The 20,035-nt window shown below is 43.8% G+C and overlaps 1 protein-coding gene across 4 annotated transcripts in view; it reads right to left on the reverse strand.

Annotated features, from left to right (window-relative positions):
* Positions 1-2,011: 2,011 nt before the first annotated feature.
* ARHGEF15 (Rho guanine nucleotide exchange factor 15) overlaps positions 2,012-20,035 on the reverse strand; it is a 415,996-nt gene continuing 397,972 nt past the window's right edge. For all 4 annotated transcript variants that reach the window (XM_078670671.1, XM_078670670.1, XM_078670672.1 and 1 more), the window contains 4 exons: positions 16,998-17,162; positions 15,089-15,174; positions 14,531-14,635; positions 2,012-4,569 (listed from right to left, as the gene is read on the reverse strand). In XM_078670671.1, coding sequence (XP_078526797.1) covers positions 4,382-4,569; positions 14,531-14,635; positions 15,089-15,174; positions 16,998-17,162 — 544 coding nt within the window. In that variant the 3' untranslated portion in view covers positions 2,012-4,381. The remainder of the gene's footprint in view (positions 4,570-14,530; positions 14,636-15,088; positions 15,175-16,997; positions 17,163-20,035) is intronic.

The raw sequence follows: 20,035 nt of genomic DNA on the forward strand, positions 1-20,035 counted from the left end.
TCAGAGTATTAAATAAGTGCAGGAATGAGACATTCCAAGATGGCGGCTACACTCGCTTTCGGTCTGCTAGTCCGTTATCTGTGTCTGCAAGGGGGAAGGAACGGCACTCGAGTGCAGTTGCTGAGTCCTAAGAGTATTGTGGGTTTTAGAACAGGTGAGTGTCAAGTTAATGTAAGGGCAGCAGCTGCTGGCACACCTTGTACAACAACCATCTGTAAGGGTAGCTGAGGAACCGTGTGAACCCTGAGGAGGTAGGGACTGAGCTTAGTACCATCCACAGTTCAGAATTGTATCATGCACATCGACTCAGAGGAGCAGCAGCATGTGTGTTCACATAAGATCAAGATTTACAGCCCTGTTTACAGTGGAACTTGGAGAGACTGAAAATATGATCACTCATGTAAAGTGCTCCCAATTAAAGAAAAAAGTAGTTCCGAAACCAGTTGCTAAATGGGAAGCAGTGGGTGTATAGTAGTAATTGGTCTATGCTCTCGGGCAGGGCTAAACACAGGAAGAGGCATGACGCATGCATGCCATGGACAAATGGGGAGAAAGAATAGGAGAGTTACAATGGAGCCAGCAAATGGGAAGCCTGTGGGCGGGTTGAAGCCCACAAAGTATATAGAACCCGTCTCAAAGAGACGCACAAGCGCTGCCTAGCGGAGACCTAAAAACTGAGCATGATGTTCCAAATAGGCACAATGGCAACTGGCCCGACTGTGCTCATCAGGCAGACACTCCCAGGTGGCATAAAATGAAAATATGTGCAAAAGTAATATTGATGTTTCCATACAAAGCATTTCAAAGTCAGTAATGCACCTTACCCAAGGTAATATGTCTCATTTAGATGATTATATTGCCAGAGACATCTAGAACAATGATTTTACCTTACATTGCACAACTGTTCTTGAGCAATCACTCTTGTGAACGCTTCTAGAACACGTGAAGGGCGGGCTTAGGCAGGCCAGATCCAATATCTTATTTTTAAGAATAATATCTATATGAATAATTTCATTTAGCCTATTAATACATAATTGTATTTAAGTTGATACCTGAAAAATCTGGAATGGACCTACATGTGTCGGAACACATGCTTGTACGTACGTCACCTAATGTGTTTGCGATTTTTTAAGATCCCCATTGGCTAGAATAGGGAAGTACAATGTCGGTCCAGGATGGCCAAATCAAATTGAGCGTTTCAGGATAATTGCTATGCAAAGAAGTGTAATATTGATCCATTGTATTTAAAAAAAGTTGATTTTTTTTGTAGTATTTTAACTGATAAACATGCACTCATACTGGGATGCCTGCCGCATTTTAGCAAATTAAGCGGCCAAATATAGCAAAACATTACACCCGCAGGTAACTATCAGCATTATAATACGCATATATGTTAACATATACCTGTATGTAGGGAAAACAAAACCTTTTTTCTATCTGCTCAGTTGTTGTCCTGGAAAGTACGAAAGACAGCATGGAGAGTCACCCATTGTATTTAAATGTATCATACATGCATATCCTAAAAGTTTGGCATTGAACTCGCCATCTCCGGGCTAGGACATGTGAATTCCCAGGGGCTTCATACTTGCTTTGAAGTTGGTATTGATATGTAGAACTTTTTTTTTTACAATTTTGTTAATATAAAAAGTGATAATCTGGCGGCAGGTTACCCCAGCACCACGTGCCTCTGGGCAATAGCTTGCTTAATCTTCCCGACGGCCCCCAGCGCCTAGAGACCCTAACGGGTGATTGTGCGCTATACAAATGTGGATTATTATTATTATTATAATGACTCAAAGGCAGCGATTTCCTGTTTTTGACGGGTTGAGTAAGTCGAATACATTTTGGATACTTGGGGAAGAGGGGTATAAGAAATGCCTCTGAGAGACCCTTCAACACAACCAAAGAGTTCTTTACTCACTATCATCACATCTAATGCACTGGTGAAAAGGATGATCGTTTTGTCGTTCTTGTAACTATGTCTCAATCAAGAAGCAAGCGGACACAATTATTTTTAAATGTATTGTTTTTTTTAAAAGAGAAAAATGGCAACCATTCAAATACAAAAAGTAATAACTTCAGACACAAATGTACAAAATAAATAGTTACAGTCAGCCTGCTGCCTTTTCAGGGTTGAAAATATAACCCATTCTCCATTAACACAGAAGCGTGGTTGGCACAGGGTGTGGGGGTAGGGGTCTGAATACACTTAAATAGAAACGTCTTCCAAATAAACCTAAATAGACTTTCAAATAAAAGGGAGCAATAGAATGTGCTTCTTTTTTTAAAAAAAGGTAACCAAGTGCAGCCATATAAGTGATGGTCTCTGATGAACTAAATATATCCCTTTGTACTGAAGCACCACGTTTATGATAAAACAAGATATCAGAAATTACACGTTTCCGCCATCTTTGGGAACTCCAGGTGCATTGTGGGCATTCCAAGACATCGTTTAATCTGGAACTCTGGGTGGCGTCAGCTCCAGTCACAAGATGGCCTCCACAATATTACCGTCTTATGCTACGGCTTCAAGCAGGTACTTAAAAGGAGACGGACCACAGTTCTTAGTTCAGCTGTAGCATCTCCTCTCTACCTCACTGAATGCAGATTTTTGGGCTACAGAAAGGAGGACCTAAGGAGGTGCTTAGACTTTTAAAGCAATGGCAGCCATCTTGGACAAAATGGGCCTTCTTGTGCAAAGAATAGGAAAAGAACTGACTGGACAGAGAATGCTCCAGCCTTCAAGAGTCTATCCCACTCACCAACCCAGTCTCTAATATAAGATCTAGGGTCCCGGGTGGGCTTGGGGTGGATCTGGGAGCTGACACAGCCTTTCTGCCCCTTCTGTTTATGCAAATATTCAGACTTTGACCAACAAGGAGGCGAGGGATTCCGTGACCAGAATGTTTCCTTCACCAGCTCAAAAAAGCCAACGAGAAGCAAGGACTTGGGCTCGGAGCCAAAATACACAAAGCTTTGTTTGCAGTTACCCTTTAAAGGGACACATTCCACACACCTTACAGTTCTTGAGCAAAGGACATCCAGATTATCCACAAGACAGCAGTGAGCATCCCAGTACACTACCAAGATGAAAAGATCCATTTAAAAACTCCCAACATCGCGGCTTAACAAAGCCATTGTCTTTCCGCAGAGGCACACCTTCCTGGGCGCGATTTGAGATCCTCCTAGAAATGTGAAGGAAACAGTGAAGAAAACACAAAATCATCAACAAGTTTCAAGGCAGTTGTGTTGCTCAAGCCCTCTTCCTCAGTCCTGACTGGGCATCCTGGCATTGAAGCAAGGCAGTCAACAACCTTGATGATACAGTTCCTATGTTGGAGGTTGGCAGTGAGGTATGCTGGGCCTCGCCGAGGCAGGTTGGCAGATGAGGACACAGTAATGCCCAGGATTTAGGTCTGCAGAGGATCCCAACAGCTCGTCCCATACAGAAGCTGGCAGCTCCCTGGAGCTTTCTTTAACCCATCGGAGCTGCCAGTGTGCTTCCAGCCTCCATCAACCTATGAAAATCATGCACCTGTGGGAACGTGGTACCAGCTCTGAAGTCTTAACCACACATACGCCGCAAAGTATTACATTGATTAGTGCTTTAAAATACACGTCCATAGCAACAAAAACGCCAACAGAAAGCTTTTATCCTTCAAAGAAATGCCACAAAACCAACAAACAGTTCACTAAAAACACAATATTGATGAATGTGTGTTTGCGCATTTGTACGTGTGCTTGTGGGGGGGGGGGGGGCTGTCTTCTGTCCCTTCCCCCCAGGGTGCAATAAATTCTTCATTAAATGATCCAACATGCAGGACAAAATTGTTCCCTTCCTGACTTGGCCACCTAATGGGCTCACAGTCCCTCTAGGACCTTTCCACTTGCTCGGCTTTCTCCCGGGAGTGCGTTTGCAGATGCCTGGCAAGTAACACTGTGGTTCCGTTTGCACACTTTCTCGGTCTCATTTCTTCAACTGGGACTTGCAGTGGTGTCAGCTGAGGTAGCACTTTTCGCAGATGTTGATCGGCTGAGAATTGTATGCAAGGGCTAGTAGAGGTACTTCTCTTGCCAGCCAGCTGGTCACCCGAGTTTAGAGAGAAGTTTTCGAGCATCACAGTAATGTCAGACATAGACTTTTAGGTACGGGCGGATGCAGATCAAGAGACTATTCAATTGGCGTGGACTTGTCCACGAAGGTTGGAATTGTAATGTAACCGTGCAGTCAACAATGAACCACTTCCACGATGTGTTCTTTCAATACCCACTTGCCTTTCTTACGCACCTCTCTCGCCAACTCCACTCTGTCAAGAACGCTCAGCGACAGCGCTTGATCGATTCAACATGAGGAGCCTTAATGTCTCGCAGGGGCAAAGCATTACGTAGAGTAGCACTTCTTCTTGGGATCGTAGGGCCTGGCGAGCGGAATGTGCCGCGCCGCCTGCAAGACGCGGTAACGTTCCCTCAGGTTCCGCCGCCGGACATGCTCGTTGGTGATCTCTTGCACATACTTAGAAGGAAACCAACCCTTCAGGCCATCCGACAGCCGGATACCCTCATACCATCCTGGAAGAAAGAAGGAAAACAACAAGAGATGTAATTAAGTAGAAGGTTTTTTATTCATTCTTGGTGATAGAACAGCACTTTAATGTTTAAAAAAAGAAATAGGCATTTGTTATAATTAGGGCTCCTGGTTTTATGGTATTTCTTTTTTACATTTCTGTCTGTATTTATCCATATTTATTATGGGTTTTGTAAAAAAAAAAATTACGCTGAAAATTGTATATTTCTACATTTATTTAACCAATAAATATACAGTCATGCTTGAATGCCTACAAGATTTCAGTTAAATGAACACCCGCAGAAGATAAATCAATGCACTTATATGAAAATATGCACATTTCAGTATCAGTTTGTTGCATATCTACTGCTGATGAAGCCTCTTTAATAAAAATCCTTTCTTTTTTACCCCCTTACCTATCAAGCCACGCAGTTATTGACCTGGCACTCATGGCAAAGTGTACTTAGAATCACTCAAAAAGCACCCAATTTCCATTTTTATCCACATTTAAAAATAAACCGATACGAAAATAAATGTTTTTCTGTCTGTATTTACCTATAAAAATCAGTAAAAACGAAAAAGAGAGAGCGTTAATTATAATGCGGACCTAGCTTACCTAGAATATTTTATTGAATCAGTAGCATCTCCAACACGCTGTGCTCTTGATAGAATGTTAAGTTTAGATGAACCAGGGTGGGGAGGTCATAACCAATTAGTTAAGACAGCGATGAGTAAGGGGAGGTAACCCCAATTCCCATAATGTGCCCTGATGTTCTGTGTTCAGTAAGGCTCACCTTCTCTTGATAGATATATATATATATATATATATATATATATAACGATCTATCTATCTCTATATCTATCTATCTCTCTATATCTATCTATCTATATCTATCTATCTATATCTATCTATCTATCTCTCTATATCTATATCTCTATATCTATATATCTATCTATATATATCTCTGTATCTATCTCTGTATCTATCTATCTATCTATCTATCTATCTATCTATCTATCTATCTATCTATCTATATATTACCTACTGGCGGTCGCCAGTAGGTATATATAGTTAGGATTTTTTCTCTATGGGTTTTTTGAAAATTCTATGTCTAATAACTTTGGCGTTTGTGGACGGAATTGGCTGAAATTTTCAGGACAATGGCACATTTTGTTTCTGAGCAGCCCTTGAAAATTTGGGGGGGGTTCGTCAAGGGGGGGCTGAGAAAAAAGGGGGGTCCCAAAACGTGTTTTTAACATTGAGTTTTCCATAGGGCGGTTGGCCTCACTTTTAGCCCGAACGGCTGAATGGATTTGCACGAAACTTGGCAAAATTGTAGGGACTGGTAGCCCGATGTGCCTTTTGTAGGTCTCAATATATGTGCTACAGTGGATTTTGAGAAATTAACGTTTAAAAAAAGATATATATCTGTAACAGCGGACCGGGCAGCGCTCCAGGACGCGTACTTTTCGCGCAACGGAGCTTTGTGAAGCGAAGCTGATTGGTTCTCTGGCGTCTGTCAACATTCCAAACAGTCCGTAGCGGCCGCCATCTTGTCTCTCGGTAGGATCGAGAGACAAGAGGAGGCCAAAGCGAAGGGGCAAATGACCATAAGGGGGAATAGTAGATCCTCGCTGACCCCCTACGTTTGATGTGGAGGTTTTAAAAGGGCCCCGCGGGGCAAAAAAAAAAACAAAATAATAATAATCGAACGGCTGAATGGATTTGCACGAAACTTGGCAAAATATTAGGGACTGGTAGCCCGATGTGCCTTTGCTAGGTCTCAATATATGTGCTCCAGTGGATTTTGAGAAATTAACGTTAAAAAAAAGATATATATCTGTAACAGCGCTCCGCTTCGCGTACTTTTCGCGTTACGGAGCTTTGCGAAGCTGATTGGTTCTCCAGCGTCTGTCAACATTCCAAACAGTCCGTAGCGGCCGCCATCTTGTCTCTCGGTAGGATTGAGAGACAAGAGGAGGCCAAAGCGAAGGGGGAAATGACCATAAGGGGGCATAGTAGATCCTTCCTGACCTCTTAGGTTTGATGTACCATTTTGCCAAGTTTGGTGTAATTCCGTTCAGCCATTCAGGCTGTAGACGTATGTAAATGTCCTATGGAAAATTGCATGGGGAAAACACATTTGAAAGTGTTGAAATTTAGAACCAATTAAAATGTTACTTTGGTTTTGTATTTGTGTGTGATGAAAGTTAATTGGTTATGTATATATGTCAAATGAGAGGAAACCACAGCCATTTTGTGATACTACTGTCTGAGGTACATTTGTGAGGAATTTTTGGTGGTGAATTTCTGGTGTTTGATTTACACAGTACTAACACTTCTGCTACTTTTAAAAAGGTGAGTTGTTAATTTGTAAGGGGAACTATGTTGTACACTTGAAGATAATTTGAAAAATGTTTTCTGTTATTTATTTGCAGTCCTTCTGTTATACTAAATACTTGATAAAGTTAGTTTTATATTATGTATTACTAAAAACGATAAATGAAAGTGATTATTTTTTTCTGCAATTTACAGCAAGCAATTTCAAAATAAAATGGCTCACAATGAAGAGACCGTGGCAATTTCTTTTGAATTGTCCACTACATTGATTGAAATTGAGAGCACCAATAATGAAATATTGTCACAAGGAGGACATGACTTGTATGATTCCATTAGATTGATTGAAATGGACAGCACCAAGAATGAAATATTGTCACAAGGAGATGACTTGAATGATTCCACTACATTGATTGAAATTGAGAGCACCAATAATGAAATATTGTCACAAGGAGGAGATGACTTGTATGATTCCATTAGATTGATTGAAATGGACAGCACCAATAATGAAATATTGTCACAAGGAGGAGATGACTTGAATGATTCCACTGCATTGATTGAAATTGAGAGCACCAATAATGAAATATTGTCACGAGGAGATGACTTGAATGATTCCACTACATTGATTGAAATTGACAGCACCAATAATGAAATATTGTCACAAGGAGGAGATGACTTGAATGATTTTTTTGATCAATCTCTTGATGGCGAATTTATCGAGTGTTTGGAGACCATAGAGTTACAAGAATCATCATTGGAGACTTTTAATGAGGACATTGCTGATGAGGACATGTTACTAGTTCTTTCAAATTTAGAAAATTCTGAAGAATAAATTTATATTTAGAAATCAAAAATTGTTTGAGACATTATTCATTTTTATTTTTAATTTATGAGGTTGTAGCGAAGTGATTGTAGTATAAAATGAGACTTATAGTATAGAGTGCAACATTTTTATGTTACATGGTAAGTTTACTCATATTTACTTCCCTTCTGCCACTATATTATCTCCAATGTGTATTTGACATCTCTTCTTCATCTCCGGCCTCCTTTCTCTCACTGTGTGTCTCCGATGCATCTTATCGCTGCTATTTTGTGTAATTACAGAAGAGAGTAAAATAAAATAGTTCGGAACGTGAAAAGGGGGCAAAGTAGAGTACTCCTCACCCCCTAGGCCTTTTTAGGCGGTCCCAAAAGGATCAGTTTCTGCTTTCCTGAGAGATTATGGTATGAGTTCCATATACCACAATAACTTGCATTACAACATGCAAGATATCTATCTCCTATTACCAACTTTTGGAGATATTCGCGCTAAGCGCGAATATCTCCAAAAAGTAACACCTGCCCTGAGCAGTTCTTAGCCATGTTATCCAATGGGAGGTGGATAACATGGCTAAGAGCATTAGCTCGGTAATGCATGAATATCGCTGAGTTTTTAGCGATATTCATGCATTGCGGCCGTTTATTATCGCATTTGCGATAAACCTTGATAATAGCAAGGTTTATCTTCGATAATTTCGGACGATGCTTAGTGGTAAAAAATTGGTTGGTAAGCATCGTTAGCGATAAATATCGCTTAACTTTGGTAATATGCCCCAACGTCTGTTAACGTTCGATTCGAAGGAAATGAGGAAGTGTTGAAAAACATTGTCTGCGCCATCTTGCCTTTTTTGAAATGCCACACTTTTGTCGTGCACGGCAGCCATTTTAGATGTCTTGACCAGACCCACTCTCTGCACGCTGTCGATTCGTAGCATGGCTCCTCACCCACGCAAGCATCTTCCGTAGGCACTGGTCACCACCGCTCTCTGTCTTATGCATGGGCAATAAACCTCCCCCCATCTGCGCTGCTCTTCCCTGAGAATCACACTCTGTGCCCGCCCGACACCTCCCTTTCGCCCTATTCACTACCGCACCCTCTGACACTCCTCTTTCTCTGTGTCCGATTGTCCAGGCTATCAGCTAGCCCTGCAGATGTAGTTTATGGCCCCAGCTGTAAAGAATCACCCCTCTTCAAAGGAGTTATAGTAGATCAAGGCCCACACCCGATGAGATCCGTCACACCACACGTGTTCCTACTATCTGAAAACCATCCTGTATTGTGATTGGGGAGGGGACCGAGCCTGAAGCGGAAGATTCCAGGAATGACTCTTTGTACATCAAAGTTTTTACAATTATGTGTCACATTAAAAATATATAGCACTCCAACAAAGTAGTAGGAATATAAAACTTTAATAACATATAAATATATACAAGAAAACAAAAACAGTAAAAACATTTAAACAACAAAGAGACCGTGGCAATTTCTTTTGAATTATCCAATAGATTTATTGAAATTGACAGCACCAATAATGAAATATTCTTGTCAGTAGCGGTCTGTTGTGCGAATAGTTCCAAGGCAGCAGAACGCGCTGAAATCTAGATGGCACGAAAGTGATGTCTAGTAAGTTGCCGCCCAGCAAAAAACGGCGTGGGGCGCCGCGGGGGTGAGTGAGTCCAGTAGGCACCACAGCTATTCTTACCGGCATTGCAGAATTACTGCTGGGGACAATGCCTGTGCTGTAGCAGGGTCACAGCAGAAACAAAAAGGATTCTGTTGAAGATGTTGTTGGTTTTCAATTTGAAAACAGTTCTGGTGTCAACTGCTATGCTAATGTAGTGGTTAATGTTTTGTTTTCTCTAGAAAATGTAAAAGAGGGGGAGGCAGTCCAAAGTTCCGTTAAAAGGGCAAAGGAAAGGATCGGTGGTTTGAACTATCAGTCAAAAAGGGGAGGGGGTGCAATAATTTTTCCTACCGGGTCACACTGTGCTTTCACCGGAAGTGAGGTCTGCAGGATTCTAGTAATTCAAAGTGAGGCTGGCGCCAGCATGGGAGCGCCGACGTCCCGCGGATACAGTTTCGTCACTCCACGGGCGATCATGGCAGTCATTCCCCATCGGGGGTCGGAGACTCCCGCGGCTCCTCTAGAATCTTCAAGGTCGTGGAGGACTACGGTGGTGGAGTCAACCAGTGACCGGGCCATTTCTTTATGCTGGGCCCGCTCTTGCCAGGTCGACCGCCATTTTGAGAGTTCGGCAGCTACCGGCGATCGCGGGGTCACATGAGCGGACGGGCTCCACCCTGCCGGGCGAGACGTTGCAGCATGGCCACAGTGGAAGAACCCTTTTCCGGGCGCCTGGAGCGCTGAGGGTGCAGCTGGGAAGCCTCCACCTGGGGAGGCGGGAGAGGCCTGTTCGCACCGTCTCTCCCTCCCAGTGCACCCCACGGCGTCTCGCTTGAGATTTGTTATGGCCGGACCAGGCGATGAGGACGAGGGGGGGGGGGGTCGGAGGCATGTGCAAGACATCCCCCCCCCAGTGTTGTCGCAGCCATTATAAAAGAAAGAAGTGTCCCGTCCGTCTTCGGGCCGGGCTTCCGGTGGATGTCGGCCGGACGCCCCTGGCTCTGGCCCCATGAACGGGTTTCTTGGTTTATCGGCTGCAGCCGGATCCCGTCGGCCTCGGCCCCCCGACCGTTGGTGGTCGGACCGGAAGAGCATGTGGCGGGACTACCTGCAACTCTCAAGGGCCACCGCGGCCGGACTGGGAGAGAGAGGGGAGGGTCGAGGAGACATTCCCCCCCCCTGCAACTGTTCAGCGTTGTAAAGGCAATCCCCTGGCCGGGTCCCGCTGGCCTCGGCCTCTCCTCCGGCTACACCCTACGTTAGGATCTCCTGGCCGAGGCGTGGCAGCAGGACCTGCCTTATATGGGCTGCTCCCGGCTGGGCGTAGCCGGAACCCTGCCCCACCTTGGAAGTTTCCAGAGTGGGGGTGGATGTTCTACTGACTTGCATTTTCCCTAGTCTATCGATTTTTTTGGCGTGGCAGGCGGTGGGACAGCGAGGGGTGATTTGGTTTCTCTTACTGTTTTTCTGGTCTCTCACCACTGGCATATTTTAACGTTTTCTTGTTTCTAGGACATTAATAGGTTTTATCATTACGTTATGTTATCGTTTCTTTGTTCGTTGTTTAATAAAAGTTCATGTTCATCAGTGGCCTACTGATTTTCGTTTTCCTATTTTTTTCTTTCCAGGTTGTTTCATGGTAAAGTTTCTGTTAACAGGATACAGTGATCACTTCGTTATTATTGCATATGTCCTTTTCACTAGGGGTGCTCTCTGGTCGGGCCAGATGACGTATCTCTAGTAAATGGTCCGGGTGAAAAAGGTGCATCAATCAGTGGGGAGTAGATAGGCATGACAGATTACAACGGGGGAGAAAGGTCCGCATTACGTACCCTTTCACTACTTGCAAAGATTTTCCTACGTTTATTTGCAAACAGGGAATACCTCCAAAAAGAACTAATTCCCAAACAGTCAATGTTCGGACAATCAATCAATCAATGAGGAATGAAATAGGTACGACGTGTTAAAGGCTTGCGTTACCTACCCTTCACTATCTGCAAAGGGAGAGAGAATATTCCTATTCTTCCTCGTTTGCAGGTAGAGAAGATCCTTAAGAGAATTAACTTCGAACAATTCAATGCTCGATTGAAACAATCAACAAGGGGTACTGTGAACACAAATGAACGCCGCTTATATACATACGCATTGCTATTTTCAACAGGTTGTTCCTAATGTTTCTATTTTAGCGAGGTCAAAAAGAGATCCCATTAGTGGCCTACTGATTTTGCTCGATTCCTTTTGTTTTTTTACACGATTTTTCGCTATCTGCAAAGACTAAACAGAGTATTGCGACTCTGTGCTTGTTTGTAAATAGAGAATGAACCAAAGAGAACAATCAATCAAATGGAGAGAGAAGCAGGCACGACGGATTACAAAGGGGGCAAAGGGCTGCGTTAACTACCCTTCACTATCAGCAAAGAGAGAGTACTCCTAATAGAAATGAGGGGTGGGGGGCAGCATTCAAAGCAGATCAGTGTGCATAAACACGAAAATGTTTTTACTTACCACGTACTTGACATTCGACAGCTTATGATATTTGCTATTAAAAAACCATTGAAATTCACTGAAAAAACCATAGGTTATAGACCATATATAGTTAGGAATTAGCATTTACAAAACCTTGAAAATTCACTGAAAAAACCATAGGTTATACACCATATATAGTTAGGAATTAGCATTTAAAAAACCTTATTTTACTCACACAAAACCATTGAAATTCCATATATAGTTAGTTGCACTAACTATATATCGCGCACCCGCAATCCACTGCTGATCATGTCACATATTACATCATTCATGACATGGTCAGTGACATCACTGATGACATCACTGATGACATCTCAAATGACATCACTGATGAGATCACTGATGACATCATCCAGTGACTGTGTGTTTCTGTAAAGTTTAAATATGTTTTACATATTGAAGAATGAGTAGATGTATAAGTGTCTGGACGAAGGATTTAGTAGGTGCATGACTGAATGTATGAGTGAGTGATTAAATGTGTCTCACTGAGTGCATGGGTTAGTGACTAAACTGTCTTAATTTGTGCATCATTATGTCTGTTGTTCTGTAAACTGCTGCATGTGTTGATCAGTAGCTATATGATTAACTATATGGGTTATTGATTGATTGTCCAAGTATTTGTATAGGAGACTGAGTGTGTGTGTGGCTGGCTGGGAGGTGTGTGACTCTGTGCAGATCAATGTGTACTTGTATCAATGATTGTATAAGAAAGTAAGTATGTGTTAGTATATGTTTGAAAATGTAAGGTGCTCTATGTTTAACTGTATAGACAAGAAAATGGAAGTGTGATTGATTCTTTACAGGACTGACTAGGTGTGTGAGTAACTCCATGGATGAGTGGCAGAGTGTAAGTGTCTGTATAGGTGTATGAGTGCATATGATAGTGTTGTAAAGATGAGTGATTGTATGTATGAATGATTGTATGGGTGAATGAGTGAATGTGTGTGTAGACGTAGGAATCAGTGAGTACGTATGTAGTAACTAGTATTGGTGTGTCAATGGTTTCAAAAATTATACTCTGTATTTAACACTGGGTGAAACAAAGGTTATATTAAAACGTGAGGAGATGCATTGTATTGTCACATGAATGATATCATCAGTGATGTGGTCATTGATGTCAAATGAGATGTCATCAGTGATCTCATCAGTGATGTCATTTGAGATGTCATCAGTGATGTCATCAGTGATGTCACTGACCATGTCATGAATGATGTAATATGTGACATGATCAGCAGTGGATTGCGGGTGCGCGATATATAGTTAGTGCAACTAACTATATATGGAATTTCAATGGTTTTGTGTGAGTAAAATAAGGTTTTTTAAATGCTAATTCCTAACTATATATGGTGTATAACCTATGGTTTTTTCAGTGAATTTTCAATGTTTTGTAAATGCTAATTCCTAACTATATATGGTCTATAACCTATGGTTTTTTCAGTGAATATATATATATATATATACATATCTCCCTATAGAGTGTTTGCTCTGCATACTGCAACTCAGCCATATATGGGTGTGTGAAAGTCTTAAGTTTAAAGAAGAGATTAGTTCAGCTTCCAATAAAATCTCAGATTCCCGTCCTTCAGCAAAAAGCCATACGTTGTTATCGTAAATTCGACCTGTGCACACTGTGCGTGGTCGTCGAAGCCATGAACAGCCGAGTTGAAAACACTTGGAGGTGTATGTGGCCTCTCTTTCTGGTTCCTCTGTTTTGGTCCTGGTTCCTCTTTTCTCTGGCCACACGTGAGAGAACCGAGAGTGCACTCCACTTTTGAAATAACTTGTGGGGAACAGAGAGCAGACAGAAATCACAGTCAAGATGGGGACACACATGCATTCTGGCCTCAAGCTTAGTTTAGCAATATGGAAGTCCTACAGAGAGGGACCATGTGTGTTTTACTGAAGTGCACAGCCTTTTCGGTCACACAAGCAGAAAGGCTCACACAAACAAGCCCTGTGTGTGTCCGCCAAGCCTCGCCCATGGGTTTGCGTGAAGTGGGATGCAGCATTCAGCGTAAACGTGCCTCTCAGACACTCTCCTCCAGTACTTCAGGCCAGCTAATGCCCGCGTTAGTGGAAAGTTCAAGACCCTCTCCAGAGAAAAGGATGTGGGAAACTAGAGCAGAAACTCTAACCACTGGGCCATAAGTCTGGAAAGTGTTTGTTTCCACTGAGTGGCTCTCCAGCCAGACAGCAGATCACACGAGACAGTTGTGATCTCGGTAACAGGAAACCTGCTCAGGGATTTACCCCTGTGCTCACAAAAGTTGGTAGACTGCTGTTCCTGTGGCTCAATCTGAGCAAAGTGACCAAATGGCTCCATGTCACATGATGCAGGGTTCCATGATCTGAGCATTTATTTAAAAAACAAAAAACAAAAAAAAAACTAAAGATATTTTGGGATTTATAACATTGTAGCACTCCAGCGGGTAAATTAGACTACTCTTCCTAGCCTGCGGTTACTTGTGATGGACACGTAGAAAAATGGAAACTAGTGGCACGAAGTCACATGAGTACCCTACACATACTTTGTAACTCTTCCATGTACAATCGCAGGCACAACTAAAGGTCATAGGGACATCCTAGTTTGACCGTTACCTACACTAGTACAACCCCCCACTCCCATATACCAGTCCCATCAAACACCCTGTGCCCACTTACCTTCTGTGGTCTTACGGATGACGTTGATGATGTCGGTGGGCTCCAGGCTGAGCTCGTCCGCCTGCACGGCAGTGTAGGGTTCCACACACTGCACCTGAGGACAGTCTGCAAGAAGCGAAGAACATGAAACCCAGCTGAAGTCAAGCACTGCAGCTTCGTCAAACACAGATCAAGCATTATTCCTCAAGTGAAGCAGCAAAGGGAAGATGGCCACCCTCCCCCAACCACCAATCAGGCACTGGAGAGCAGGCCCACACATGCAATAATACAAAGCGGCTCTTTCGAGGCTGTAGTGACAGTATCTTCAAACTCTTCGTTTAAAGAGTCCTCAACGCCCTTGCACGCTCCATTAACGATGTGTCTGATGTACCCCTCTTCTCTGCCTATGCCCCGCATACCACTTTAATCTCACTCTTTCAATTACCCTTGCCCCACCCCAAGGTTTCTTCAGAAGCCATACAGTCTGCAGAGCATTTATTACTAGTGCCCCATGCCATACATTCATTCATTGGTTCATGTGGTGCCTAGAGCTGGCATCTACGTGCAGTCAACACTTGCCCCAGTCTTCGTAGATGGTCTCGTCGCTGGACTCGATCTGGTCTTTCTTGTTGGGGAAGGCACCCATCCACCGGTGCATGTCTGACCTGCAGGGTCCGGAGAGAGAGACAGGGATGTGCTCAAATCAAACACAGGGCACATTTTTATTCACTTCTTTGACTCCTATCAGTATCTCATCCTGTCCAGGTTAAAGTTCAAGCAAACTGCCCCCAAAGTATTACCTGGTACATACAGTGGCAACTGATGCATGTTCAGCCGGAGTCCCTTTCACTTCAGGCCTCTTAAGGGTCTCGCTACTTTTTTCCACTCGGAGGAGGGAAGAACCTATTGCTCAGAGTTGAAAGTGGACATACTCATGCAGTGCACCCTTCGAAGTCTGAGCAAAGCCTCTGCGAACGTTCCATCAGGGTAATCGTACTTTAAGTAACATGTCACTCCTATGCCATCTACTAGGAAGACTGACATGCTAGCAGGAAGTCACACCTCTGACCAGGAAGGACACACTACACAAGGCCAGCATCCAGAGCTATAAAGTAACAGTCTCACCATAGAATGTTGAGTAATTTGTACCTTGAACTCTCGTCATACAGTAGCAATGACTATGACACAACCATGCTTTCTTTTCTCATGCGTTCCTTAACAATGGGGGCGGAACAATGAATTAATCTGAACCACGCAATCCATTTACAACGCAAGTCGTTGGACTTAGGAATAGCAATTTACTATTTCAACTCCAGTCCCCGCAGGAGTAGGGAAAGCTTTGGACTTTAAAGTCCAATGCCACTTTACCTCATGCATGTCATTGTAGCGACTTGCGTTGTAAATGAAATGCGTGGTTCAGACTTGTTTGTTGTTCCATCCACATTGCAAAGGCAACACGTTGTTCGGCGGTCATGGTATTTGCTATTTCCCAGTAGCCACATCTCACCTCCCTGCATGGCTTGACCCTTTTTTGCAGCCTCCCATACTTAAATCTTGAATTTGGCTGACTCTGCTGTATCTTTCGGACACTCTCCGGCTCTGAACTGCTTCTTTCTCGAGCCACAGCAAAGCTACGCACCCCTACGGCAACAGTAACGCTAAGCCTTCCTTCTTTCTCGTGGGTATTAATCCAAACACAGGGAGTCACCTTTGTCCAATATTCAATGATGCCAATTTATACCACTCCCAGGTAACATGGAAATGGAGCCAGTGTTTTCTGCTATCCCCGAGGGCCAAGTACTTCTCAACCAAAGCTCATCCTCCTGTTACTGGTATGGGACAAACAACATATGCTGTTTGTTGTAATGGTCCTTTTAAGGAATTCCTCAATTATTTTTTTTATAGGTTTATAATGTGTTAAAATGCTCAGAGTCTGCTTAAAGGGAGCACTTTGACACAATAAAATAACACTTGTGCATTAACGCTAGCCAAGTTTAACTTTGTGTAGAACACCATATTTTTTTATTTTATAATATATTTTCTTGGGTTTTGAACTTTAGCACAGCAAGGTATACATCTCATCAATTATCACAGTTCACTTTCACAGATCTTACATGAATACATTCCCAGTTATAATCTCTTTAGTGTGTGATCCTATGTTCATCATATATGTTTTGCTGATGTTTCCATAACAGTTATGTCAGGTTGTTTGTGTAGAACACTAAAACTTGGTGTTTTTATCACAGCAAAAAAAAAGCCTGTCTGCCTGGGGCCACTTAGAATTTTCTGTGCATGTTGCTAATGTCGTGTTTTTCCACTCATGGGCTGGAGCAGTTGCTGCTATGGCGGCCTCATCGGCTGCTGAGATATTCTATTTAGGGTGAAGCCTGCATCGTCTAGAGGCATCATGACCCAGTAGGCCGCCGTATAAGAGACGCACAACTTGTAACACTGCGCTTCGCTCTCCACCCCCTGCGATGACACTTACTGAGTTGGAGCCTTGAACAGCCGGTCACAGGTCTTCCCCTGGTGGTTCTCCAGCAGCGTCAAGAAGAAGCCATTTTCCACTGCGGCACCATGGGCGTAATCCGTGCACCCCTGGACCTGCACCAGAGAACGGTGTGCATAGTCTACCACCACGTGTCGCTCGGAGCTAGGAAAAGAAGAAACAAGAGGGAGTCATTCGCAAGTCACGTACCCCTTCACCCAGCAGACTCTTCAAATCTACCGGCTGCACTCCACAGGTTGAAAAGTGTCATAGGAGAACTTGGGGATTCACTGGGGCAAATGTTCGTGTAATGCCATCAGAGCTGGGTCGGAATCGACCATACGTATGGTGCCCTTTGCCGGCTGACTTTTCACTATTGTCTACAGGGAGCCAGAGCTGGCATTCAGTTAAAGGGGCCATCCACTGAATGATGTCACAATACATCTAAAAGCCCATGGTGACATCGAACAAAGCAACATTCGAGAACGTCTATTGTTGGCGACTGTTAGCAGTGCCAGACAGCATAAAGAGAAGTATTTGTTTTCTTTCACCAGATGGCACCTTTAGTAAGACCTAGGCAGATGACTGGAGCATCACTACTCACTACTCTGCACTCACTACTCTGCACTCACTACTCTGCACTCACTACTCTGCACTCACTACTCACTACTCTGCACTCACTACTCACTACTCTGCACTCACTACTCACTACTCTGCACTCACTACTCTGCACTCACTACTCACTACTCTGCACTCACTACTCACTACTCTGCACTCACTACTCACCACTAACTACTCACTACTCTGCACTCTCTACTCTGCACTAACCACTCACTACTCTGCACTCACTACTCTGCACTCTGCACTCACTACTCTGCACTCACTACTCTGCACTCACTACTCTGCACTCACTACTCTGCACTCACTACTCTGCACTCACTACTCTGCACTCACTACTCTGCACTCACTACTCTGCACTCACTACTCTGCACTCACTACTCTGCACTCACTACTCTGCACTCACTACTCTGCACTCACTACTCTGCACTCACTACTCTGCACTCACTACTCTGCACTCACTTCTCACTACTCCGCACTCACTACTCACTACTCCGCACTCACTACTCACTACTCTGCACTCACTACTCACTACTCTGCACTCACTACTCACTACTCTGCACTCACTACTCTGCACTCACTTCTCACTACTCTGCACTCACTTCTCACTACTCTGCACTCACTTCTCACTACTCTGCACTCACTTCTCACTACTCTGCACTCACTTCTCACTACTCTGCACTCACTTCTCACTACTCTGCACTCACTTCTCACTACTCTTCACTCTGCACTCACTACTCTGCACTCACTACTCTGCACTCACTACTCTGCACTCACTACTCTGCACTCACTACTCTGCACTCACTTCTCACTACTCTGCACTCACTTCTCACTACTCTGCACTCACTTCTCACTACTCTGCACTCACTTCTCACTACTCTGCACTCACTTCTCACTACTCTGCACTCACTTCTCACTACTCTGCACTCACTTCTCACTACTCTGCACTCACTTCTCACTACTCTGCACTCACTTCTCACTACTCTTCACTCTGCACTCACTACTCTGCACTCACTACTCTGCACTCACTACTCTGCACTCACTACTCTGCACTCACTACTCTGCACTCACTACTCTGCACTCACTACTCTGCACTCACTACTCTGCACTCACTTCTCACTACTCTGCACTCACTTCTCACTACTCTGCACTCACTTCTCACTACTCTGCACTCACTTCTCACTACTCTGCACTCACTTCTCACTACTCCGCACTCACTACTCTGCACTCACTACTCTGCACTCACTACTCTGCACTCACTACTCTGCACTCACTACTCTGCACTCACTACTCTGCACTCACTTCTCACTACTCTGCACTCACTTCTCACTACTCTGCACTCACTTCTCACTACTCTGCACTCACTTCTCACTACTCTGCACTCACTTCTCACTACTCTGCACTCACTTCTCACTACTCTGCACTCACTACTCTGCACTCACTACTCTGCACTCACTACTCTGCACTCACTACTCTGCACTCACTACTCTGCACTCACTACTCTGCACTCACTACTCTGCACTCACTACTCTGCACTCACTTCTCACTACTCTGCACTCACTTCTCACTACTCTGCACTCACTTCTCACTACTCTGCACTCACTTCTCACTACTCTGCACTCACTTCTCACTACTCTGCACTCACTTCTCACTACTCTGCACTCACTTCTCACTACTCTGCACTCACTTCTCACTACTCTGCACTCACTTCTCACTACTCTGCACTCACTACTCACTACTCTTCACTCTGCACTCACTACTCTGCACTCACTACTCTGCACTCACTACTCTGCACTCACTACTCTGCACTCACTACTCTGCACTCACTACTCTGCACTCACTACTCTGCACTCACTACTCTGCACTCACTACTCTGCACTCACTACTCTGCACTCACTACTCTGCACTCACTACTCTGCACTCACTACTCTGCACTCACTACTCTGCACTCACTTCTCTGCACTCACTTCTCTGCACTCACTTCTCTGCACTCACTTCTCTGCACTCACTTCTCTGCACTCACTTCTCTGCACTCACTTCTCTGCACTCACTTCTCTGCACCCACCCCATCGGTATTACAATGAAAGATGTATTTCCACCCTGTTATATATGTTATGAGGACACCGTTCATGTGCCAACTCCTATAAGATACCTTTTAATATGCGAGAATGTGCTGCATTGCTATATACTTATAAGGTCCCAAAGACGAGACCGATTGCCTTGCAAATGCTTGTTTAACAGTGTCACTGTAAGGTCCACTCACACAATTGTCCACAGAGTTAAAAACTGTCAAGTTTCCACAACAATACTTCACTAAAAAACGTTTCAATCATGCACTCCGGACTGCCCCGGGTACCAACGCCAACTGGAGGAGCTTAGAAGTCTCAAGAGAGAGACGAAGAGCTATAATACAAGGCCCC

This window comes from Lissotriton helveticus, chromosome 12 (assembly GCF_964261635.1).
Source record: "Lissotriton helveticus chromosome 12, aLisHel1.1, whole genome shotgun sequence".
NCBI classification, from domain to species: domain Eukaryota; kingdom Metazoa; phylum Chordata; class Amphibia; order Caudata; family Salamandridae; genus Lissotriton; species Lissotriton helveticus.